Raw genomic sequence first — 26198 nt, forward strand, 5'->3', positions numbered from 1 at the left:
ACAGGTAAAGGAATAAAAACCCCTAGATTATTTCCACTCAGGAGAAAACTAACCATATAACTTGGAAAGATTGCCTCTAATGGATTCACTAGACTTAAGTGCCAGCAGAAATTATATCAAGACACTCCCGAAGCATTTTGGTTGACTGGAAAATTGCAAGAGGAAACAACCTGACAGCTAGTCAATAATGCATAACTCATTTCTTGTTCTTCTTGCCCAGCTCATTTCTGTCCCATTCAATCACGAATCTTAGGTGTGTTAATGCTGTGGGAATGTTACTTCAAAGCTCATTCACATCACCTCTGCCTGTGTGATGGGTCATACACAATACTAGAGCAAAACTGTGATGCTAAATGTGCATTATACTAAGTAATAAATGCTTTTTAGGTTCAAAGCAGATAAGACAAAATCAGGGAACAAAAAGTTGTAAGGACTACTCAATACAAGGATAGCACATCTGGCTAAGAAGTCCCTGAAATGCGGTTTTCTGGAGCCTGGAAGAGTGCCTCTGGCCTGACAAAACTTTTGTTGCAGTCTTCACAATGGAAAGAAACACCTTGATGAGTTCTGAGACCCAAAGTAAAATCTAATCAGCTGGAGAGCTGAAGAGTTATTAAAGTGAAGCAAGATAGCAACAAACCCTGGAAAACCCATTGTCCCCAATTGAAGATATTATTAGATTGTGATGTTTTATGATTTTGGCACCAGTGCCATGAAAGCATCAGATGGGGTCACCCATTACTTATAACTAAGGATGTTTTTTATTATACTGGACTTGCTTTTAGTACCTTTCATCACCAAGATCCTTAGAAAACATTACCTGCATGCCAAGAACAAGTCTTGGTTTTACTAATAGATAGCGTTATTGAATATGTCTTCTGGGATTTGGGCTAGATTACTCAGCAGGTGGCTACAAGATTTGCCATGAAGTGAACTAGAAAGCAAATATAAATTAGATTTATTCTCACTGAAAACAGATTAGTTACTGTGGTAGTTACTGTGCAGCACAAAGAACCAGCACAGTGACAGTGACCGCACTGTAACTCATGTGATGAGAATTTACCCTCTGGGAACTCATCCTTGGCTCTTCATCTTCCACTGCCCTGCTTCCTATTTGAAAAATGAGGATAACAATCTCTATCACAGTCTGGTCTCCCTTACTGTTTAGCATCTAAAACTATTCAGGGCAAGGCCTACCCTCTTGTATACAAAACCAGTTCACAGTTAGACTGTTTTAATTTGAAGCCTTCCAATCCTAGTACAAATGAAACTGTGCTATGAAGCCCTGCCATGTCCCACTTGGTGATAAATGAATGTGCCCCTGGATTTTATCCAGGAAATGCAAGACTGGGAATTAAAGGATTAGCTTGTGACCACTCAACAAGACAGAAGCAAAACCAGGTCACAGACATTTGTCACTTCATTTAGCCCAGTACAACCTGCCCCTATTATATGAACACTTAAAGATGCAGCTTTTTCAGAAATTTGTGCATCCTTTACGTTGGCTAATGAGATCCAAGTAACAGATTAACTATAATTCTGAAAGCATTATGCCCTGCTAGGAGACGTCAGAGGCATTAAAGGCTCTTTCAGCTATACTCTGCGTTACTTAGAATATTACTTTTCTACCCTAATGATGCATTGAACCTCAAAGAGTCCAGTAGTTACCGAAACAGCAATAGTATTGAAACAATCTGTGGCAAACTGAAGGAATGATCTGGCTACCACAACTCTTCTTGCCCTTACAAACAGGATTAGGATTGTTCCTGTGAAATTACATATAAAAATAAGAGGATGCTAAAAATCATCATACCTAATAATTTGGAATAAGTCCAAGTTTTTCCTAGTGACTCCAGACAACTCTTTAGAGGTTCCTGATTTTGAGAGAGCAGCTGTTCAGCACTTAAAATCACACTTGAGAATGAAGGGAGGGCAGGATGGATATCTGTTCAAAACTTCTCTTGCCAAGGAGTGCTTGGCCAACACTGGCCCTGGATGTCTCTGCGCCTAATTATGCTGCTGTGTGCTATTAAATTAGCAGTCATCTATATTCTCTCATCCATCCTTCCAGTTGTTGTGTTCACATTACTGTTCCCACAGCTATTTCTGTGGTCAGAAGTTAGGGCAGAAGTCCAGACTGAAATTAAAATTTTACCTGAAGTGGGAAGAATTCACTCTGTTACTTCCCAACTAAGTACTGAGAACAACCACATGGTCCATCCAATCCACTGCTCTCTGCTTCCTGAGAAATACCACCTAGAATGAATACAAAGCTTCATGGCTCAAGGCCATGAGTTTTAGAAGTCTTTGGTATATTGAATAAAAGAGAGTATAAGTAGGTGGCATCTCCATATACATTAGTCAGGAAGTCCTTTCTCCAAGATCCTGAGCCCGAATACTGCAAAATTAACCACATCACTCTCTCTCTCAGCTCAGTGCATCTGCCCTAAAAATTTACGGCTGTGGTGGTTTGGTCTAGCAACCCTGGGGTGTGATGTTCTGTTTACTTGACATTTTGACAGAGGTGAGGTGGATGGGGCAATGGGCTTTCATTTGGGGATTGGAAGGGTGGAGAAAGCGTTCTTTTATGTTTCTGGCTGACGGTCTGCCTTTTGTGGGATGTGATGTGCTGATGCTTTGTTTTTATTGGTACAGATTTTGTTTTTAATGGATGGCAAAATGCCTGGTGACTGGATAGATATCATTTACAATGTCAAAATAAATAAATGAACTAATTGTGTTTAGCATGCAAATTACTGTCTTTTTGTTTTATTATCTGTAAAGCTAGCAGTAATCTTCCTGAATTCTGTAGAATTCAGCCACATCATAGAACAATGAATGAAATTTTGAATTCATTGCCCATAAATTTTTTTAAAAAATGGAATAACCTAAAAGCCAAGCATGCAAAAAACTGGAGCAGCATGTTAATGTAGTCAGAAAGAAATCCTAAACGTCAAACTGCAGCACAACACCACATCTCACAAGGGAGGCTGATACTTATCAGAAGGCGTAGTGATCTTTTACACTGACTCATGTGCACAATGAATGCAGGAGTGAGGCCACTCTCATTTGCATCAATAATATTGCAAGAAATCACAGCATACAAAGAAAAACAATACTCTAATCCATTGAATTAGACCAGACATATTCAATACTGCTCAAATGGAAAAGGCTAAAACTAGGAGATCAGAAGTCTCAAGAGAGAATCATCAATATGGAATCATGCTATGAGCATCCACAGGATCCTGAGGGTCTGTTTTTGTTCTGCTGTTTTCCACATTTTGGATAAATTCAGAGGATCACAAGCTGATGGAGTTAAGAACTGAAAAGTAAACAGAACTCTTATATAAAAGTAATTTGCTAGTTATCCTGGGCACATTTGAAAGTGCCTTTCAAAGCAGACAAATTCAAGGTCATATCAAGAGTAAAAAACATTGGTCATGAGAAGAACTTTGGGTTCATTAAAGATAATCACTTGAACGTGAACTTTTCCTGACACAGTGCTGCTGAAACAACAAGCGTAAAAGTGAAAACACAGAGTAGACACAGGAAATTGTTCTTACTACTGTACGTTGCATTAGTAAAATAATTACTGAAATACATTTCTCGTGTCAACACTTCAGATATTGCAAAGAGATCAGGAAATCTCCAAAGAGTAGAATTTGTCTCAGAGCAAGATCATGCTCCATTTAATAATATGTTTAAGAAAATGTTCAAGGCATATTTGCCTGTGATCTATGAAGACCTCCATGGAAACAAAGTTTTTGGTTGGAGATGGTCACTAAAGCTAGCAAAAGACAATGAGATGAAATTCAATGTTTAGAACACATATTCAAAATAAAAATAAGGCACAAACTTTAGTAGCACTACTGATTAACCATGTGAAAAACATAATAAAGCACATTCTAGATGTTCCCTTACTTTAGAGGCTTATACCTGAACGGTATTTCTTCTTTGAAATTTGCTCTAGCAAAAAACTTCACTCCATGTTTGAAGCACTAATTATTAGGTGAGGTTCTATGGCCTGTGTCACAAAACCCACAGATTATGTGGTCAAAGCACTGTCTTAAATTCTTCATTGAATGATTTGGCATTACTCAATGTTTAGTTATTTTTATCTCTCTCCATAATCATCATACCTGAGAGTTTCTGCTTACCTTACATCTTTTTTTTCATTTCCTAGGCCACTAAGAGATCTACCTAGGCCAGTGAAGCTACTGAAAATGGAGATAAGAATTTGTAAAGTTCTTCCAAGTGATTTCTCTTTTGCAAAGATTTAAATGTATGCATGTGCAATTTTTTATTTCTTGTTTGTACTTTTACCAATGAATTTGATTTTCAGTGAGAGTTATCATACCTCTAATGTTTGTAATAACTGCAGAAAAAGCATGGAAAACTTAGAAAATGTTGATAACATCCTTATGCTAGAAGATACTGAACCATCGGCCTAAAGAAGTTGGGCATTCCAACCACCTTCCTTTCAAGACACACAGAATCATTCTATCTCTATGAAGCATAACGCAGGATAAAAAGGAAGAGTCCAAGTTATTGCTACAAATAATCTGTTGAATCAAAGAGCCCAGAGAGGACAAAACTACAGATTAGAGAAAGTGGATGTGCAGGAAGCAGGAGATTGTTTGGCAAGCTAAGTAGCTTTAAGAGGCGAAAAGCCAGGGGAGAAAACCAGCAGGCAACAGGAAAAGGAGCAGAGGTGCCTATGAGCAGGAAGCACCTGCCCACTGGAAGGTAAAGTTGAAAAACTGCGAGCAAAGACACTGTTTGCCTTTCTTTGCTTAGGAAAACAGGGCTTTGTGCGTAAACAGGACTTTATACATTAAGGAATACAGAGGGAAACAAAGTACCTAAGGTCAGCTCATTAGTTCAGAGTCAGTATCAGAGTTTTTCAGAAAAAGATTTTCTTGACAAAAAGAATTTAAAAGGAAAAAAAAGTTAAATAAATGTATTTATGAGTTTCATTTTGGCATTTAGGAGCAGTATTTCTGTTGTTACATACCACACGACAGAGTGAATGCTTGTAGAAAGTTTACCAAAGATGTTCCATCCCATGGAGGTGATTTTAACCTGCCACTACAGGAGCAATGGGGTCTACTGCCTTGTTAAGTCCATCCACTGGTGTTGAAAGTGGTGGGATCCATGACTGCGCTTATGCTCAGGATGCTGTGACTGTTATATTCCCTCCTTGACAGCTCCTTTCCCTGCTGGCTGACAAGGTGATAACACCCCTAACAGAGCTATCATGGAACCACATTCTTGGAGACTTTGGTGATTAGAAGAGAAACTTTGCTTGGACTCTGTATTCAAGAGGGAAGCCAATGTGGACAGCAGATTTCCAAGACGATATGCTTTTGGCAATGTGCACTGTTTCACAGATGGACTGTTACATTTTGTTCTATTTGGAACATATTTAGCATGCATGACTTCCTTTCTTAAGTAATGAATTCTGATAATCATGCCACAAATTTCTGTGGGTCACAGTAGTAGCTATGGCCGTGTTTCCTTCTTTTGATCAACCGTTGACAAAACTGGGTATGTTTTTGCCATCGTGATTATCTGGGAGTTGTTAGCACCACGGGGTTCAGCACAGTAAGGCTGAAGATTAATTTGGCAGTTGTGAGAGCACAGGTCTTGCAGATCAAAAAAAGTCTGCCGTGGAAGAGTTCTTCCCCCTTCTACTAGGAGGTATAGATGATTTTGAAGCCCTACTTCTTTATTTTATTCTGCCTGTATTTTAGTCCCACTGTTGTACCATCAGAACCCCAGGAGCTCACCCTGCACTCAAGATACAAAGTTCTTGCAGAGAGGCTATGAGCTTGTTCCAGAATCTCTGTCTGCTCAAACAATGAAGCTCATTCAGTCGTTTATAACTCTCAGGGCTCCATTTTAAAATAATACAAAGACTGGATGTCTATTTTTTATAACAATAATTGCAGGCCAGGACTAAACATCCGAGCTCAGTAACATGGGTATCAGTTCCAAGATTACTTGGAACAGAGCACTTACCCCAAATTTCTCCCCCACTCCTTATTTGGACACTGAGAAATAATTTCCTCAGTAGTAGATTTTTACTCAGTGAAATCACATGTTTTCTCAAAAAATTTTTTCTCAAGATAATTACATTTGATAAGAAAAGGGGAGAAATAACAATGCCACATTCCTAAAGTGCAGACTGAAGCCAGATTCAAACTGCTGCTGTGTGGGGTCAGTGTTTTTTTCCAAGGACAACTGACCCTGCTGAGCTTGGATGCAATCCAAGATCAACTCCCTAAACACCTGTTTAATTGCATATTTCAGTGTATAAGGACTGGCCATTGATTGCTGAATTAATTTTCTGTCTGCGTCCCATATGCATTATGTTATTGGTTGATTGCTAAACAAGGATTAAAGTGTTTTTTCACATAGATGGTAAGCCTGGAACTGGATGCTAGATAGTGTGAGGCATGAATCTGTAATGCTACTCCTTCTGCCTGGTATGAAAATTGCTCAACATGTGTCACAGGTTCTAGATCTCATGCCAGCTATCTAAGCCTTTTAAGCTAGCACACTTTTAATATTTCTCCAAGACGATAAACAACAGCTAAACTGTGAAAGGACTTTGCTTTCCGAGCACAGTTCTAGTCCTGCTTTTGTGACTGAGTTTTGCAGGACAGCCATACAGGTAAGTATAGAATCATAGAATAACCAGGTTGGAATAGACCCACCGGATCATCGAGTCCAACCATTCCTATCAAACACTGAACCATGCCCCTCAGCACCTCGTCCACCCGTGCCTTAAACACTTCGAGGGAAGGTGAATCAACCACCTCCCTGGGCAGCCTGTTCCAGTGCCCAATGACCCTTTCTGTGAAATATTTTTTCCTAATGTCCAGCCTAAACCTCCCCTGGTGGAGCTTGAGGCCATTCCTCCTTGTCCTGTCCCCTGTCACCTGGGAGAAGAGGCCAGCTCCCTCCTCTCTACAACCTCCTTTCAGGCAGTTGTAGAGAGCAATGAGGCCTCCCCTCAGCCTCCTCTTCTCCAGGCTAAACAACCCCAGCTCTCTCAGCCATTCCTCATAAGGCCTGTTCTCCAACCCCTTCACCAGCTTTGTTGCTCTTCTCTGGACTCGCTCCAGAGCCTCAACATCCTTCTTGTGGTGAGGGGACCAGAACTGAACACAGTATGCAAGGAGCGGTCTCACCCGTGCCGAGTACAGAGGGAGAATAACCTCCCTGGACCTGCTGGTCACACCGTTTCTGATACAAGCCAAGATGCCATTGGCCTTCTTGGCCACCTGGGCACACTGCTGGCTCATGTTCAGTCGGCTGTCAACCAACACCCCCAGGTCCCTCTCCTCCAGGCAGCTTTCTAGACAGACTTCTCCTAGTCTGTAGCACTGCACAGGGTTGTTGTGCCCCAAGTGCAGGACCCAGCACTTGGCCTTGTTAAACCTCATGCCATTGGACTCTGCCCAGCGGTCCAGCCTGTTCAGATCCCTTTGCAGAGCCTCCCTACCCTCCAGCAGATCGACACTTCCACCCAGCTTAGTGTCGTCTGCAAACTTGCTAAGGGTGCACTCGATGCCTTCATCCAGGTCATTGATAAAGACATTGAACAGGGCTGGACCCAGCACTGAGCCCTGGGGAACCCCACTTGTCACTGGCCTCCAGCTGGATTTCACACCATTTCCCACCACTCTCTGGGCCCGGCCATCCAACCAGTTTTCCACCCAGGAGAGTGTGGAGAGTATATAGGAATAGGCAGCAGCATCTTCTGCTCAGAACAGACCTGTGGATCGTTCATATACTTGGTATCACCTGCATGACCACAGCTCCTAACTCCCACTAATTCCCAGGGCTCTCTGTTGGTGCAAGATCGCACCCAGTTGTGTGGACTATTCATGGTGTCACTTGAGAGCTTTTGCACAAATGCACAGTCTGTATGTTAATTCTGGGATCCAAAATAAGACAAACTGCTGATTTCAGTTGAGGGCCTTGCTTAAACATGGAAACCCTATGGACTGGAGCATAACTGTGCTTTCTGGATTCGTGATTCCCTGTTGCATATTCTGCACAACTTATGAAATCCAGGGTCAGTGCATGTGATTTGGGAATCTCAGTTATTTCCCCACTACACTTGCGCTATTCCAAGTAGCTGTGGTAGAGCAGAACAAGGGTAACAGAGCTGGAATGGGATAGAGATCTGTAAACATCCCACTGATGACACTGAACCTGCTGAATTAGGAGGTACCAACCAATACAGTTTCATCTTCATCAGCAGAAAATATTTTTTGGCTGAATGAGGTGTCACTGTTGTACTACCCATTGCCCAAACTGCCTTTTTTGTATGATTATAAGCCACACTGAGGTTTGCTGGTAGGGTGACGAGAGAAGCCTTACTGAGAATACTTCCAGCTGCTGGGAGGTTATGTAAGTGACACTTCCTATTGCAATTAAAATGAAAAAGATGTGCTATCAGAGCCAGGAAATGCACACTAAAAAATTAAAACATATTTCTAGCAAAAGGCCCTTACTGTCCTCCCTTTGCTGCGTGATATGAAATATTCTCATGCAAGAACCTCTAGAGAAGGTTTATAAAATTTTACAGAAGAGGAGTAGAACTATTAACACTGAAAAAGTGAATTTTCTATGGCTGAATTGTATATTTTCTAGGGAGTTCTATGGGATAGTTTAAAAAGACCCTGTAAGAAGGAATACATTAAATATATATAAGTTTAAAGTGCTATTTATAAAGCTTTTAAATATGTCTGTGGAATCCTATTGGCTTCTCCTCCAAAGAATTCTTTCAAAGACTTTTCTGTTACGGTACAGAGCATGAAACTAAAAGAAGAGAACTGCTATTCCCACTTTGGCTCCCTGGGGAGCTTTGAGAAATCACTAGCACAAATAGTCCAGCCAGCTGATTTAGCCAATTGGTGGTCAGTTTACATTTCCTCTAATAAGTGAACTTCTTGACCGTACATTTTAACTGAGTCATTAAGAGCTCCTTTTCCAAGTATTTTGGCAGGCTAAAGAGGTCTGTGACTGTGAGTAGACCACAATAACTAGTAAAGAGAACATCCCTACTTTTAATACAGCAGAAGAAATTGATCCAAATGGATCCAGAAATTAAAGCCACAATGAAAACAAAGAGATGCAAATATCCACCTGCAGGATGTAACAGAAACTTTTGTTGGAAGGGTTACTTCTTCCATTAAAATGTAGCCACTTCTGACATATCAAATGACAAAAGCTTTAGCTGTTGCTTAAGCATTTTGTGCAAACAATGATGGGAATGAAGTATTGGAGACCTGAAAATACAAGAGAGATTCTGGGCATGTGACATGTACATACCCCTAGAGACAATTCATTTTGGATGTACCAGTTGATCTCACAGGGTACCTTGAAATCTTTAATACTTATGAAAAAAAGTGGACCCCATGCAGGTATATACAAACACAGGCTCTCCATTATGGGGAGATGGAATAGTAATATTATATTCATCACTAACTAATCACTTACAAAGCTTCAGCAATCATCACCAGCATCTCATTCAGGAATAGACTGAATTCAAAGCTGCTTGGCTTGAGCATGGAAGAAGGTTCCAGCCAGAGATGTCATAGCTGTAGATTGCCTTATGTCACTTGAACTGCATAAGTCAAGCACATGTTCAGTGGAGACTACAGTGCTTTGTCTTCCTCCAGGAGTCTAAAACCTTATTTCCTGAATCCAGCTGATAAAACGAGGTAAAAGGGCCTGGCTATACCAACAGTTCTTGCAGAGCATGTTTCTGGATTGTAGGGCAGTTTTATGTTTGCTTTAGGGGCTCTATAGACCTGACCGGTCATCCATGACTCAGTTCTCACATCACAGAGTCTGCCCAGGCACATCTACAAGCTCTGCAGGCATTTGGAATTAGAAGTCCTTCTTAGGAAGGCAGAGCTGCAGATCTCTGCCTGTGGCAGCAACCCTCGCCAGCTTCTCTAGGAGCTGTTGTGATTGACTATGAAAAGACTGTTATGCTTGGCACTACTGGAGGAGAAAATTGTTTTTCATATTTCATCTGAGTTTCAAAGCTGTCCATGTGTCAGTGTGCTTTATAACAATCCTAAAAGTGCCACAAAGCCAAGGTAATTCTTGTATAAATGTTAGGGCCTTTTGAGCTATTTGGTAAGCAAAGAAGAACAGGTAGTGGACAAAAGCCAGTGGAGAAGAAAAACCTTTGAGAATTATCCTTCACAAATACTGGTTTCCAGGCCCAGACAGCTGTGTCCTCATTACTGCTAAAAGCAAAGAGCTATGCATGTTGGGCAACATTATCCTTGGAGTGTATACATAGCAAGCCATCTACTTATTTATTTCTGTGGTGGTGATCATTGGAAAATGACTATAATCTGTGCTCAAATAACCGTCTTTAACTCAGATTTGGCATTCGCTGTTTTATAATGATGGAGCCACATTTGCTTGCAATGTTCAAAAAATTGCTGCCAGCCAACCGGATTGCAAACCTTCCTGGATAAATGAAAACTGTGTGGATATGGGAGGTTTACTTTGTTCCAATTAGTGTGTGATGTGAATGTGTACTGGCAATTCTTCGGCTCTCCTTACTCTCAGTTCATACCTCCCTGGAAAAAAAAGAGGTTTTTTCCCTTTCTTCCTTTTTTTCTTCCTTTTTTTCTTCCTTTCTTCATTTCATCCTTTCTCTCTCTCTCTTTCTCTGTTTCAAAACTCATTCAGTTACCTATAACGTGTAAAATAAGATAGAAACTTCCAAGTATTGTGAAACCCTGAGATAATAAGCCCTCGAAGCAGATGTGCTAAGCCTTTAGAGACAAAAGTTGTGTTTCATTCAGCCCCAGGAACTGCCAGGTTTAAGCAAGACCAAAACAGGTTCTGCATGGTTGTGAAACTTCTAGGCAGGACCAGATGTGAAGCAGCAATGAACGTTTCTAATAAAAATTACCTAACGCTTGCAGGAGTCCTGGCCCCACCTGTCAATCAATAAATCATTTGAGACAAGGGCAGATCTTCCTCCCCTGTACTGATCCTGGTGTCAAACAGATGTGTTGATCCGGATGGTCTTGACTGAATCTGCACTCTGTGAAACTTAAGATTCACTTCACTGAAAAGCTGAGAGTAAAATCCTTATTTTCCGATTATTGCTTCTACTTCACTATGTCTGCTGCTATCCAAAGATCTTACAGCACTTTAAAATCGATGCTAAAACTCAAAGTCTACGTGACAAAGAATATCACTTTAATTTTTTTGGAGGCATAGATAAATTAAAGACTTGAACTAGTGTCAGAGACAGATTCCTGCACTTCAGGCACTGCAGTCTCAGAGCTATTGCACAGGCACGTTGGAGCTGACCTCTGGAAATCATCAGGGGTGATTCAGTGAGGTTGCTCAAGGCCTTTTCCTGCTGAGGTTTGAGTTTCTCCAAGGATCCAACCTCTAGCCACAAACTTTATTAATCTATGTTCTAGTGTTTGACCACCTTCACAGTGATAATATTTCTCCTTGTATCTGGTAAGAATTTTCATGTTTTTTTTACTATTCCTGTCCATATGCACCTCTGGAATGAATCTGGCTTAATATAGAGAAATATGCTCACATTAGACAGCTGAAGGCAGCAAGCAATACAATTGCCTCACCAGCCTTATCTTCTTAAGGCAGAGTAAATCCACTTCTCTCAACCTTTCCTTGTATTTTATGTGTTCCCACCCTTTAACTACCATAGTATTTCTTTGCTGGATGCCCTTCAGTACGTCCATATCTTTCTTATACCAGCAAAGCAGTATGACTGGGAGAATTGTGTGCCTGTGAAGGCAATAGAAATCCACTGCACACTGAACCCTCTCCTGGAAGGACATAAAAGAAAATACTTAGAATGCTTGTATTTACAGATTAGTTGTAAACCTTATTATCAGTGTGGTCCATCACAACAGCAATATTTTGTGAATCTCTGCTTCTTTTTCTAGAAACTGTTGAAGTGGGAGAACTATTCCATTGGATGCTCTACAAACACAGCTAGAACCAGGGCTGCCCTACTTCGACACACAGATCTGCACAATTTTGTCGCCAAAGATTCAAGGGAAGTCTACCTTCTTAGCACCAGAATTCAGAAATTACTGACTGCCTCTAAAGGCTGAACACATGGCCAGTCGTTATTACCAATGTCACAATCATATTACCAATGTCACAACGTACCAGCTTTCACAGTAACCATGAAAGCTCAGAAACACACATGTTCCTACTAAACATCCCCAAGCCAAATGGTTTTCCTAGTGGCTTGGCCTGAAAAAACCATATTCTTTTCAGTTAAGTAGAAAAAAATAGTAAAAAAATAAATATACAAAAAAAGACTGTACTCCCATCCAGCAGGAACATTTAATATCTGTGGTTATTCCTGGAGCAAACTCTTAGTCTTGATCTCCACAAGGCACATCCCAGTCAATTTTCCATCTACACTAGTGAAAAGCTGAATTACATCTTTTCCTGTATCATAGTACCTTTCTTTATTAGCTCTTTATTTCCACAAGGTGTCTGGTCATACTCAGTCATGCAAGAGAGCAGGCGCATTTTAGAAGGCACTGTCTCCAGCGCAGAAGCATGCATAGCAAATTGTTCACATGATTAGCATTTTACCCTTTGTATTCTTTCTAATAATCTCCAATCAAATACTGCAGATAGTGCTTAATTCAGTGTTTCACATCACCCTCTGGGTTAGAGGGAATGAACCACGGATAGATCACGTATTTCTGGGTTTCATGTCCCAAGTTTCTCAATATCAGCTTGAAATTTTGGTGGAGCAGTGTGATGGTATTTTGTGTCTTGTGACAATATACGTCCCTTACCAGTTTCAGACTTCACGTGACCAAGTAGGCTGTTAGTGGATATACTGCAAATTGTCAGCTGCTAATTATAATTAGAGCTATGTTCCAGTCTGTGTAGACTGCATCTATGCCTTAGCTCTCTGGTCATAAATCTACACATGAGTCTTCAAAACTGCCTGGGAATATGGAGTTAAAATTTTCACTTTTTTTCCAATTAATATCATAGGACAAGACAGGAACAGGTCAGGACAAGAGGAAATGGACTCAAGCTCCGCTAGGGGAGGTTCAGGCTGGACATTAGGAAAAAAATTTTCACGGAAAGTGTCATTGGGCACTGGAACAGGCTGCCCAGGGAGATGTTTAAGGGGTGGGTGGATGAGGCGCTGAGGGGCATGGTTTAGTGATTGATAGGAATGGTTGGACTCAATGATCCGATGGATCTTTTCCAACCTAGTGATTCTATGATTCTACGATTCTATGATTTTCATCTATGACTAATTAAACCTCCTGAAAATGTTAATGAACTTAATTGCCATGTAGCAAGCCAAAAAAACCAAACGAAAACAAAAAAAAAAACCCCACTAATTTCGTTAAGAATTGTGTCCCAAAATTGAATGTACTACCTGAATAACATAAGAAAGATTTAAAAGAACCGTATCTTCAAATAGAACTGATATAGTAGGGAAGAACATCTGCTTCCTAAAGCTGGCATCCTATGGTCTTTTAGGATGACTACATGAAACCAACTGATAGTTGTCAATGCAGAGTTCTGGGCTATTTCATCACAAATTCAACCTTGATTTTATTTAAAATCATTTCAATCTGGTTCTGAACTGAAGCTCCAAATGCAATGCTTAGTGATTTGCTGGCAACAAGTATTGTATATATTGCTACAGTCTGCATTTGAAATACATGAGCAAGATCCAAGGCTGCTCCAGACTATGACTGGTCTTGGACTCAACCCACAGCTGTTGGGATAGCAGGAAATTAGCAGTGTGCTGTATATTTTGGACCACATCTCCTCTCCTTAGCTCAGTTCCTGCTCCAGGAGCAAGGATTGGTAGTCCGGCAAACTGACCTTCAGAAAGGGGATGACAGGCTACCCATTCAAGCTACCTCAGCTTTGCCTTGCTCCGCCATAGTGACAATAACCATTATTTAATGGGTGGAGACTCTTACCCATGCTATGAACTTTCTCTGCAATGTTGGGTAAAGCAAACAGTTTTCTTTTGTGCCTCTGTGCACACTGGAAGCTGGAAATACATCAAAGGACTCAAAAGTACAGCAACTTAAAGACATCTGATAATATCTATCACACCCTCAATTTGTACAAGATTCTTTCCTGCTAACATTTGTTCCAGATAGTTTTTAAATGCTTTGGCTGATACGTTTTGTACTATTCCTGCACTATAACATGCCTAGTGTATTCTTGTATAATCTGATGCACTGCACTGTCATAAAGGCCTTCAGTACGTTCAGTCTAAAATCAATTTTCTTTCATTTCAGTAAATTATATCCTGTTCAGGAATAGTCATTCTTTTGTACCACCCACCACACTTCTGCTTCTCTGACATTTATAGTTCCAATTGCTGTCATCTTACACTAAGCTTTACAATCTACTTAAATCTTACTCAAAGTCAGCCTCAATAACGCCCCCAATTTACTGTTGCTCTGTACTGAGATTTCCATAAACTCATCTACATTTATCTGGTGGTAAAGTACTGATGCTTAAGGTCAGTAAGTTGGACCTGTTCTTGGCAGAACATATTGAAAGGCTACTCCCTCTCTGTTCTGGGATGAGAAGACCTAGCAACACCACCAGAAACTATCCCATACTATGCTGCTCTTGACATCACTGCCTTCTACCATTCATCTTCCACTGGGTGGCCACATGTCAATACTATCTTCTCACCTGTTGCCGTATTTCCAGTCTCTTAATTTCCTGAACATGACTGCAGCTTTTTTTAGACTTCTGTGAATTACTGTTTGTACAACCTTCCCATTCAGTATTACCTATAGATATGTCAGAGTTGTACCACAAACCAGTTAATGACTTTGATCCAACCAGCCATTTACTGGCTCACCAGCTAATGCTTCATTAAGCTCATGTGGCTGGCTGGAAGACAAGAATTTGACTTCACAAAAACCCAACAGATTAGAAAATGGAATCAAGCTCAAAATATTAGAAATATTAGACTTTTTTTTTTTAGTGGAAAAAACAAAACAAAACCCAAATCAAACACTGCAGTTAGTGTTAGCCCAAGCAGTAGATCATGGATTCATCCAGACCCTGCAAGTTTATGAGGCACTCCTTTGCCTGTCCTCCTAGACTGTCACTGTTTAGCTGAAGCACCTTTTGTATATTCAGTATCTGAATTCCTCATGAACACAAACAGCTTTATTCTTACTCTAGTGGCATGTAATTGATGCAGACCTGAGCCATAGAAAAGGAAAATTTAGAAAGAGAAGGAAATTTTCCACAAGGACTTATGAGTTGGTATATACACGCTTGCAGGTGCTTAAATGAAGACACTGTACATACCTTCACATTCAGAAAGGGCTGAATGCCTCTGCCTGAAAACCTAGACTCCTCAAGGGTTTCCAGCTGGTTCCTCAGAAACAGACATTACTCAAATAAATAATCAATTCTGAAAACAATATTGAGTAGACAGGTGTGAGGTGATACAAGCAGCCAGTGGCAAAGACTGCAGACTGACAGGCATTTACATGCAAAACTTCCACTGACGATGAAGGTCAGTGAGCAGAAGGGACTTTAACCAAAATTTGGGGACCCAGGCCTTCATTTCAGCTGTTCTGTTACCTGTACCCCTACACTATCATCTGGACTGTTGTGCTTGTCACATTGCAGCATATCCTTATGCCCTAGGGTACATGCAACCATTAGTGATGGTTGAAAAGTACTAAAAGCAGAGAGGATTTTACTGGTGTTAAGACTGAAGATGGACTTCAGCACATTTTGTCATACCCAATGGGCAGCACGTCCCAACCAAGAGGGAGAGCACTGAAAGCACTCCCCTGAACTAGGCTGGTGATGTGCCCATACATCCTCTGATCGTCTTATTTTCTTTGAAAAAGTCTCTCATCTCATTAAAGTTCTAAAATGGGAAGCTAGTTGATCAGCAGATGAAAGGATCAGAGCATGTTAAACTCCACACAACTACAGGCACCTCTTCTATTTCTGCATGGCACCTCTTCTATTTCTGCATGGCAGTTCTGCCATGGATCTGGTGTCTTAGGGACAAGACAAAGCAGCAAATCCAGGACATTACCACTGCCTACAGAGTCTGGCAAAACACTCAGTCCAGCTGCCTCATTTAGATTGGTAAAGGAGCCAATTCGCATTTTCTATATATTTTGGCTTAACATCTTGATTGTGACATGCAATCATGGCAAATTTCAGGCTGGAACCAAGTGAAAAGAAACAAAGCTTACCCAAAAAATATAAGGGAGAGGCCAAGAAAAATGGTGACTTTTAAGTCATTGAGAACATTGCCATCTCTAGATGCTGTGGATGCTGCAAATCTATGCAAAATTTAACACAGGCCTGAGAAGAGTGCTATGAAGGGCACTGAAAATAAATAAGCCTTCAAGGTAAGGAGAGACGCTCTGTTACATACTGAACTCTGCACATTGTGCCTCAGGGAGGTAAAGAAGGTGTAACTCATGCAACCGAAGTCCCTGATGGTCCCAGCAGAAAACTATGCATGGACTGCCATCCACAGCCAAAACAGACACCCGCAGGAAAACGAGAGAAGAACAAGCCACAGAGCCCATGGACTGGGGAAGGGTATTCATGAAGTCTGTCAATCTTCCGGCACCTTCAAGTGACTTAATTTTCTTTTAAGTCCTTTGATTGCCTAGTTGGCAGGACTGCCTTGCATGACAGCTATCCCAGAAAAGAAAGCTTACAAAATCTGCTCCAGAGCAGACAGAGCTAATCGGTACATAGTGGCTTTAACTGATCTGGCACTGCTGAAATCCCTGGAAGTAAGACATAATAAAGGCAAGGCAGCCACAAAGCCCTATGTATCAAACTGCTGTTAGCAGTGAGCCTAAGGAATCGTTCAGAGATTAACAGCAGGGGTGAGAGCCCTACCCTGGCCAGCACATGCCTGAGGATATGGCAGGCTGGGCACGATCACTGCCTCTCTGAAGTGAGTCAGACATAACCTCCTGCCAACTAGCTCTTGGTAACAACTGAAGTCTATGTATTATCTGGCTCAGAGCCCAGTGGCCAATAACCCCCAATACAGAGACCAAGCTTAACCAAGGCTGTTAAACCAACCCAAATCCAGAGTATCAGTTAAACCTCTCTTTTTTGCATACCCTTTCCCTCTGCAGTTTACAAAGCTCAAGGGAGGTGGGATTCCTGCGCTCTTGCCACCTTGTGTACCAAAGTATCCTATAATTCCAAGAAAGAGGGAAAACCGAATCACAATGAAATAGAGAAGTCACAGCCTAGAAACATTTTAACCTTCTTGTGTCTGGACTGAGGCCGGCACATCTAGCAAGACATTGACATTGTCCCTTCTCTGCTTATGCCCTTTCTCTGCTGACAAACTAGTTATGTTTTGTAATGTGATACATTCTCATTCAGCTGTCCTCTTCCGAATGCTACTGTTCTTCCCTCTTTGCTCTCAGTCTCAGTACAGACAAAATCAGGAAAATTTTAATTAACCCTAGCAAGTAGGTGAAGACACTTGGACAGTTTTGTTTGTCTGGAACTGTGCAATGTGAGTTTATCCAAAGGGAGAGTGATGCATTAAGTCTGTCTGTACTCTACAATGTTAATGATATTTCTTCATTAGTCCGCTGGCATATGGTCTTCTGTCTTAACATACGGTCTGTATTTTCCATGTCTCTATCACATTGGATAATTGGGTAATCAAGGGTCGACCATCACAAATTGTTCTAAAACATGAAATGAGTGCAGCATAAGTAGATGGTGACTGAAAACAATAGGATCAAATAACCACTGAAAGCTTTTTTAGCACTGTTATTGCTGAAGTAAATAGGAGAAACTGATAAAGTTCTGAGGTTTCCTCTTTCCTCAATCTATGCAGAAACAAAAATAAAAGTGCTGAGTGATTTTCAACCAGTTTAGTGCACTAGGGAAGTAAGTTAGTTCCACGTGTCTCACTTTGAGCTTCACTGTTGTAGGATTATTAAACTTTTTTCCACCCCTGTTTACGTATTTTTACATTAAACTTGTCAGAGAGTTATCTCAGCAGCTATCATCTACTTGTAAAATTATCCTTGGTACAATACTGAATATTAATTATTATGTCAGTTTGCACAGAATGAGCTGAAGCCCTAAAATACCCAGCACATTTGTCTATGGCAAAGTCTGGAACTGAATACAAAATCCTGCAACACAAGCCTTAGGCACCAACTACAGTTTCCTCTTGAGATGATTCAGAGGCAAGTTTTCTGTTGCTATGGCAGCATGAGGTCCAAATTTATATTTCCTCATACAAAACTCTACAAGAAAATCATCTTAAGAGTAACGATTACGCATTATGGCCCTGAATTTAATCAGAAGTTAGCATCAATTATGCATCCTTTCAGTAGGCTGCTCTCAACCTCTTGCAGAACCTGTTTTCCTGTGATCTTCCTTTTTCGTTTTGGTTAGTTTGGACATGACAGCAGTGCTGTCCTGACAGAAGCCACACACAGCCTTCAGGAACTGTCCCCATGAAATAGAAAATGAGTTTGTTTTGCAAACCAAAAGAAGAAGGGAAAGACAAAGAACCGAACCAAACAAGGTTAATAAAGGCAACGGCAGGAGATGATTCCATTTGTTTTTCCTTTAAACAGCCCCTTCCTGGGCATAATGTCCTTGCTGCATTCCCCTCCTTTTCTTTCTCCTGTTGCTTTATGGCGAAAGTGTTCACTTTAGAAAAGTCACTGTTAGGAGGCAGCCTGCAATAGTGGCTAAGCAACTGGATAAGGAATTCTGGTATTGCCACCATAGCCATGGCCCTAATATAAGACCTGAGCTTCCTCTGAGTTCTCTGTATCTTCATTTCACTCCCCTTTCCCCAAATAGGTGACATCTGTTTCCTTTTCTTTGCTTGAAAGCTCATCTAGGCATAGGTTGTTCTTAAGGAGGTTGCACACAGGTCGGGTCAGGTCAGTAAGTTTGCAAGTTTGGATGTGGGTTTTAGGTATGCTTGCAATATAAGTGATAATAATCTAAACCCCACCCATGTTAAGGTAATATTTTGAAGGAAGAAGTATCACTCCGTGCATGTAGGACTGGGGACCTGTAGGTGGTGAATGTTGGAGAGTCTTTGATAAATGAGGAAAGGTGAAGCAATCACTACTTCACAGATGAGGCCTTGAAGAACAATTCTCTCTTATGCTTGGAAAGAGCATCCTTCCATTTCCCTTTGCTTTCATGCTTCTTCCTTTTTTCTTTTGTTTTAAAGATAAATATTTTGGTTGGGTTTGTTGTTATCTTGGGTTCATATGGCAAGGTTTTGGTAGCAGGATCCATTCCTCGCCCCCTGAGGAGGAGGAGGTAGAGAATTGAGGAGTAAAGATAAGCCTGGGAAGAAGAGAGGGGTGGGGGGAAGGCGTGTTAAGGTTTGTGTTTATTTCTCATTATCCTACTCTGATTTGATTGGTAATAAATTAAATTAGTGTCCTTAAGTTGAGTATGTTCACCCACGACTGTAATTGCTGAGTGATCTTCCTGTCCTTATCTCAAGGCACGAGTATTCTGTTATATATTTTCTTCCCTGTCCTGCTGAGGAGGGGGGTGATAGATCAGCTTTGGTGGGCACCTGGTGCCCAGCCAGGGTCAACTCACCACGTGTATTAACCTCTCTGGCCTTCTCCCTTCTTTCTGTCTCTGGGTCACACCCATCTTGCCTTATGCTTGTACTTTTCCTAACATCTACTTCTCTGTCTTTGCTATCTGCTTTCTCTGATCCCTCCATTCAACCCTCTTAGATGCCTCGCCGCTCCCATCATCTCCTCATATTGTGCATGTGCACTAATGGGAGAGAAAGCAAAAATAAAAGCCCACCCATTACAATTCTTTCCACAATGCCCAGAAGGATCTGTGTGTGTTTGAGGCATGTTTTATAGATCATTGTAAATCAGGAAACAGTATGGTGGAGTGAAGGGAAATTGGAAAGAGCTCTCAGCTCCTGCATACATAGTGCAAGAACATGGGCCTTCGCTCCACTTTAACCTTGCCAACAGTTACCAGACCAAGTTCCTTGAACAGAAAGTCATTATTATGACTAACCGTTTTGTATTTATAGAGAAGTAGCATTAAAAGACAAATAGTTCAAGCAGAGCTCTTGCGCTAGATGCTCTTTGATTTTTCCTTTATGTGGTCTTTTATTCCAGTATTAATTGTGGCAATAAATCATTCCCAACCTGCTTTGGAATGAGTTTACACAGACTTCATGCTGTTGAAAACACATTGCATTTATACATAGAAGATATAAAGCATTCAGCAGCTCCAGGGGTAAAAATACCATATATCAGGAATCAAACACACAAAAGGTTTAAAAAGTAATTATCACTAAAATATTTCCCTGCCTGTTGCCACAAATGGCTACAGCTACTTCTGCACCATGCAGAGGACACTGGAGTGGGCAAAGTGGTCACTGACAGGTATCTTTAAGAGGAACTTTCACCAGGAAAACTTTCGGTTTTATGAAGGGTGGAGGTAAAAGTCTTGTTAAGATTGAGTGGTGAACAGAATGGGGAAGGAGTGTGGACACTCAACTCCTGTGCATGACCATCCAGGTGATAAAGGGTGAAGCCAAAAAAGCTTGAAAGGGAGAAGAGTGGCTTATATTTATTTTTTTTTTTCTGTGTTGGAATATATCATCCCCCACCTAGGGGGGTAATGTTATTTGAAGCACCTGGAGTGCACATTCCTCTGAAAGCCAGGGAACGTGGAGCTTTGGCAAACTGCTGTTTGCCAAAAATATGCCAGACTGGGACAGAGTGACCCTCTCGCAGCCTTTCTATATTTCTGTCAGCTCTAGCGAAGGGGAGGGAGGTGATAAAAAAAAAAGGAAAGAGCTTATTAAGTCTCATAGAGCTTTCAGATCAAATTTTTGTCCTGTTTTACTTTGGAATTCCCTTGAACAAGCTCAGTGCTTCAAAGCTGAGGCTGCAAATCTCCCAGGGAAAGGTTTCTGTGTTTAATAAGCTGTTTTGACTGGAATTCAAAGAGAAAGTAAAGATTTCTGTTGGCCTAGCTATAGAAAATGTGGCCCAGGCCTGTAACCCCATATCTGACCAGGCAAAAATATGTACTCTGTTAAAAATCGGAGATTTCTGAGAAATATTGGCCTTACAATAGCTCTGGTTCCCCTGAAGTCAACAGGAAAAAGTCTCATCATCTCTAATGGAAATACCTGTGACTAATTTTATTTGGAAAGAAGGTGCTGGGAGGCTGTGCCAGAACACCAATATAACAAGCCTGCAAGTTATATAGTGGCTCAGCTACTGGGTAAAATAGCTTCCAGTTTACTCTTTTCAACCATTCCACCACAAAATTAACCCTTGAAGGGCTTTGTATCTTAAAAGCATGCTGAACGCTGGCAAGCAGGGAAGCACAGAGCAGCTAAAATACTATTAACGTGACACAACGTTTATGATTAACTAATAATAATGTGGAGCCATGACTCATGCAATTCAGACTTTCTTGAATGACTTGAGTGAAATTTTGGTGGTTTCTGAGGATCTTGCCAAGTTTCTCTGGTGCCTCATCTGCAAGACCTTCAGGCACAAGGCTGCACATTATCCCTGTTAACTGCACCAGAACTCCTGGAAACAAGGAATCAGTCCTTCTTACCACCACTGCAATGAGACACGCACTCAATGCCACTTCCCTTGGTGCTCACACTTTCCATCCTAGGGCACACAGATACAAAAATAAATCCTGCATCAAGACAGAGGATGTCTCCAGAGGATTTCACTAAATGAAAAATGAAATCTAATCCCAGCAGAGACGCCTTCCCTCTGACAGGTCTAATTTCCTTTACGTTTTCTTTTTCTTCCTCTAACACAAATATGTTCCATCATTTGAACAAATTCAAACCTGATGTAGAATTTCAAAAACTGTTTCCAGCTAACTGTGGTACTCAAATGGCGGTTGATCCTTTCCCATCTATTCTTGTTAATGCCTCTATTCACCACACTTTCCCTCATAATAAAATTCCCACATTTTAAAGTTAAAGTGACAGAGGTGAACAGCCCTGACTGAAGAAAAAATTAGTCCTCGCATTTCTGCCAGCATAGGTGAGAACATATATGTCCTTTGCAGGCTGGAATATCCAATGTAAATGTTTACAAAATCCACCTGTTTTAATTAGTATGGTTTGCATGCAGCCCAGAGAGAGTAAAATACACAGCTTTCATTTCGCCTTTGATTTCAGAACTTCTTTTTCACTAACTGTCCCATTTCCTGATTCACCCACATCAAAGTTAGCAAAAATAAAACACTTCTGGAAGCCTACAGGTCAGCAGATAAAAAACCCCAAAGGCTGATCTGTTTGCTAAGATCGGAAGTACTAGTTGCAATTTCGAATGACTGGACAGTATACATGCTTATTTTCACAGGTAACTCATCCCTTATCCCAGTCTTTCAAAACTCCTCATTAAAAGAAAAAAATAGATTTTTTTTTTTTTTTAAATTTTCTGGTAGGTATTACTGCTACTGCTGGTTAGAAAACACATTTTTCCATCCTTGGAATAAAATGATGGGAGTGATTCAAATATAGAAAAATGCACCCCAAAGTAGCTGAATTTAAACCTAGACTCTCACAGCTCCCATGGAGCATCATGGCCTCCTTACTAGGGAAGCAAAAAGAACATCATCTGAAACCAAGTCCTGCCAGAAATTTCAGACAATAGGGCAGAATTAGCCCAAAGGTCAAGTCAGTTTTAGCTCTTCTGTTGTTCTGCAGCAGCACTCAAAAAAAAGTATTCTGAATTAAATGCAGTTCCTTAGACTACAGACAGACAAAATTCTCTTTCAGAAGCTCATATCTTCTGTAGTTTGGGCTTCTTTGATTATCAAAGACCAGTCCTATTTCAAAAAAAGATTTTGATAAAAACCTTCAGACAACCAGCTACACATAATAAACATACAAAAAAGTCACTTTACCATTAGGACAACCAAGAGACAGATAAAAGTTGTGATTATAGATTAACTTTGTGGTAGAGCTTTGGGTTACATTGCCAGCATTTACCCTGTGCAGCTTCTAATGATCAGTTTGATCTTGATCTCTTCATTCCTAGTTTGGCATCAGAATAAATATTTTGGCCAATGGAGTTTATTTAATTCAGTTCAGAAGTTTTCTCCTCATTCCTTCATAATATGACATTATCAAGAGCAGGCAAACTAAAGCAATATACTCTAAATCTTCCTTAAATTTGAGTACCACAGGAGCAGCTTATATCCAAATTAAGCACAGTATAAAATGAAGCAAATGGAATCAAAATCTAGCAAAAGATGCAAAAGTACAAAAAGTACCAACACGAGAAAATTTTCATAAGGTTGTATGCTTTTTTGTTTTGGAGACTAGGGAATATCAAGATGCTAAGATTACGGAGGCAGTGATTCTTTCCCCCTCCATTTGTGCAGCACCTCATAGAATCATAGAATAACCAGGTTGGAAGAGACCCACCGGATCATCGAGTCCAACCATTCCTATCAAACACTAAACCATGCCCCTTAGCACCTTGTCCACCCGTGCCTTAAGCACCTCCAGGGAAGGTGACTCAACCACCTCCCTGGGCAGCCTGTTCCAGTGCCCAATGACCCTTTCTGTGAAGAATTTTTTCCTAATGTCCAGCCTAAACCTCCCCTGGCGGAGCTTGAGGCCATTCGCTCTTGTCCTGTCCCCTGTCACAAGGGAGTTCCAGTTTCAGCTGAAGTCTATAGTCATTAAAGCAGTAGTAGTGCTAACAATCGTGTACCACCCTCTAGATAAAGCCTCCAGAGGTCTCACAGTCTAAGTGAAGAACGCAAAGCGTGGGAGGAGACAACTCTTATTGATACCATTTAAAGGAAGAAGACTGAGATCCAGAAGTCTGAACAAGGTCACATACTGCCAAGAACAGAACCAAAGTTTCCTCTATCCCCTCTAATGCCTCAAGTGGAGGACCATTTATCTTCTCTCTCAAGGACAGAACCATAAGCGTAAAAGGTATGACTTTGAAACAATGACAAATTACCTGCCATCAGGTTGCTGTTTGTCTCATGAAAACATTACTTTTCTCATAAAATTGGATTTCCTAATTAAATAATACGACTAAATCATAACTTACATTGCATTGAATGGTGACTATATGAAATATAGAACTCGCATCCTTTAAAAAAGTAGCTGAACTTCAAAAGACTGGGTTTGAGTGATGCAATAATTGCAGGACAACTGTTTCTCTAATGTCAGACAAGTCTTCATATAAATAAAAATATAGAATAAAGATTTCTACTACTTACCAGCACACTGATTGTTTTCATCCAGCTGGTAACCAAATCGACACATCAGAGGTCTTGTAGCAGTAGGGTAGTTAGGAACGGGGCCTGGTGCTGGAGGCGGTGGATAAATATTTGAATAAGGATTCCGATATGGTGAGCGATACACTGGGTTTGTTCGGGGTACACATAAATAGCCACCATTCTGGTTGACACACACCATATCTCCTCTGCAGGCCTCAGGAATAGTCCGACATTCATCAATATCTGGAAGGAAATCGTAAAAGTGAAAGGAGTGGTTGCTTCTTAATGAGACCTATAAAAAAATTAGTTAATACGTTTTTCTCAAGACTTTCCTAAATTATTTGATACCTTCCTTGAAAGGAAAAGCTAATTCTTCCTTGTGGACCCTTACTTTGAAGTTAGATTATACCAAAACAGGAAACATCCTATATATGCAACATATCCTGTGTTCTACTTCTTTTACTTTGCTATTAGAGGGTAGAGAGGAAATCCTGCTTTCTTATTCTATAAATGTTCCGTTTAAATACTGATTTACACATGGCTGCAGCATGCTACTGCCTGTTCCTGCTAGAGGGTCTGTCCAAACCACAACATGCAGATCAGGATTTCAAACACTGGTGGTTTGGTTTGCCCAGCTGTGAATCTTGGATCCCTATTTGGAACTTCCGAGTTCCCTCACACAGAAAAAACTTGAGGATGATCAGATATAGGGACAAGGCTCAAGCCTGTTTCTTGCTCTGATTGAGACTGTTGCTGAACTAGTTTATAAAGGTACAAATGGTTTAGCCAAACTGAGAATTCACTTGGTTCTCAGAGCACAGAAGTAGTAGGTTTCTATGAAAGGGCAAGCAATTTGTTGCTGTTTTTTCCCTTACTGTTTGAGTGACTTTGATGCATGCAGAAGATGCTGCTCTGGAGACTGAATGCCACTGATAAAAAGATGCTGTAGGGCAAAGTGCGTGTTTACCTATATTGCCTCAAAAATTTACTTGAAGTTTCAATCTCGAGCAGTGGTGGACTTTATCTGAGTCTCCAGGCAGAGGCTGCCAACTAATGTAGTAAATAGTCTGGAGGAGAAGGAGGAGAGTAAACAACCCTTGTCATTTGGCAAGTAGACTGAGCTTCCAAACTCATCACAATGCATCACAGCTATTTGAGAAGCACTGATGGTCAATTAGCATCTCAAAAATGTCAAAGATTGGTATATACTTGTGCTATGTAAATGCACACACATATTTATGTATATGCCTATCTATATTTTTGTATATACAAAAAGACACATTTGTCACACAGCAAGAACTTTTCAACTAAAACATTCTAACAGCAGCACAATGTTAACTCAATAAAATCAAGATTTCTCACCCCAAATTTATATGTGTTGATTTAATTAAAGTCCTACCTAAGCACTGCCCAGAGGCACGGTCCAGGTCAAACCCATTAGTGCATTGTTGCTAAAAATAAGAAAACAAAGGACACTCAGTGACTGAAATGCAGAGTCAAACACTCATCTGGATCATTATGCTTAGTACAATTGTTCAGCACTATACTATATACCAAAATAAAGTCCCTTCCCCATAGGGCAGACAGCAAGGCATGAAACTGAGACCTCAGCACATGTGCCAGCCCCTTAACTCAGAAGGTAGTTTCCTCAGATGATGACAGTTTCAGGCTGTTCATCTCCCCAAGGGTAACCAACACATAACATGTGATGGGCTCCACACCAGTAGTTAACATGTAGTTCTGTTTTGCGGTCTTGGTTTTGCCAGAACTGGGAGGGCTCAGTTAAAAGACAGTAACTTCTCTAACAGGCTCTAAAACTCCACGTAGAGACAATTCCGTATGTAGGTCTCAACATGTTAGCCATCTGA

At 40.7% G+C, this 26198-nt stretch overlaps 1 protein-coding gene across 1 annotated transcript in view; it reads right to left on the reverse strand.

Annotated features, from left to right (window-relative positions):
- FBLN5 (fibulin 5) overlaps positions 1-26198 on the reverse strand; it is a 50100-nt gene that overhangs the window by 19218 nt on the left and 4684 nt on the right. Inside the window, exons 3-4 of the mRNA XM_069858734.1 lie at positions 25730-25781; positions 24331-24573 (exon numbers count right to left, since the gene is read on the reverse strand). Of these exons, the coding sequence (XP_069714835.1) occupies positions 24331-24573; positions 25730-25781 (295 nt within the window). The remainder of the gene's footprint in view (positions 1-24330; positions 24574-25729; positions 25782-26198) is intronic.

The sequence above is a fragment of the Phaenicophaeus curvirostris genome, chromosome 5 (genome assembly GCF_032191515.1).
Source record: "Phaenicophaeus curvirostris isolate KB17595 chromosome 5, BPBGC_Pcur_1.0, whole genome shotgun sequence".
NCBI classification, from domain to species: Eukaryota; Metazoa; Chordata; class Aves; order Cuculiformes; family Cuculidae; genus Phaenicophaeus; species Phaenicophaeus curvirostris.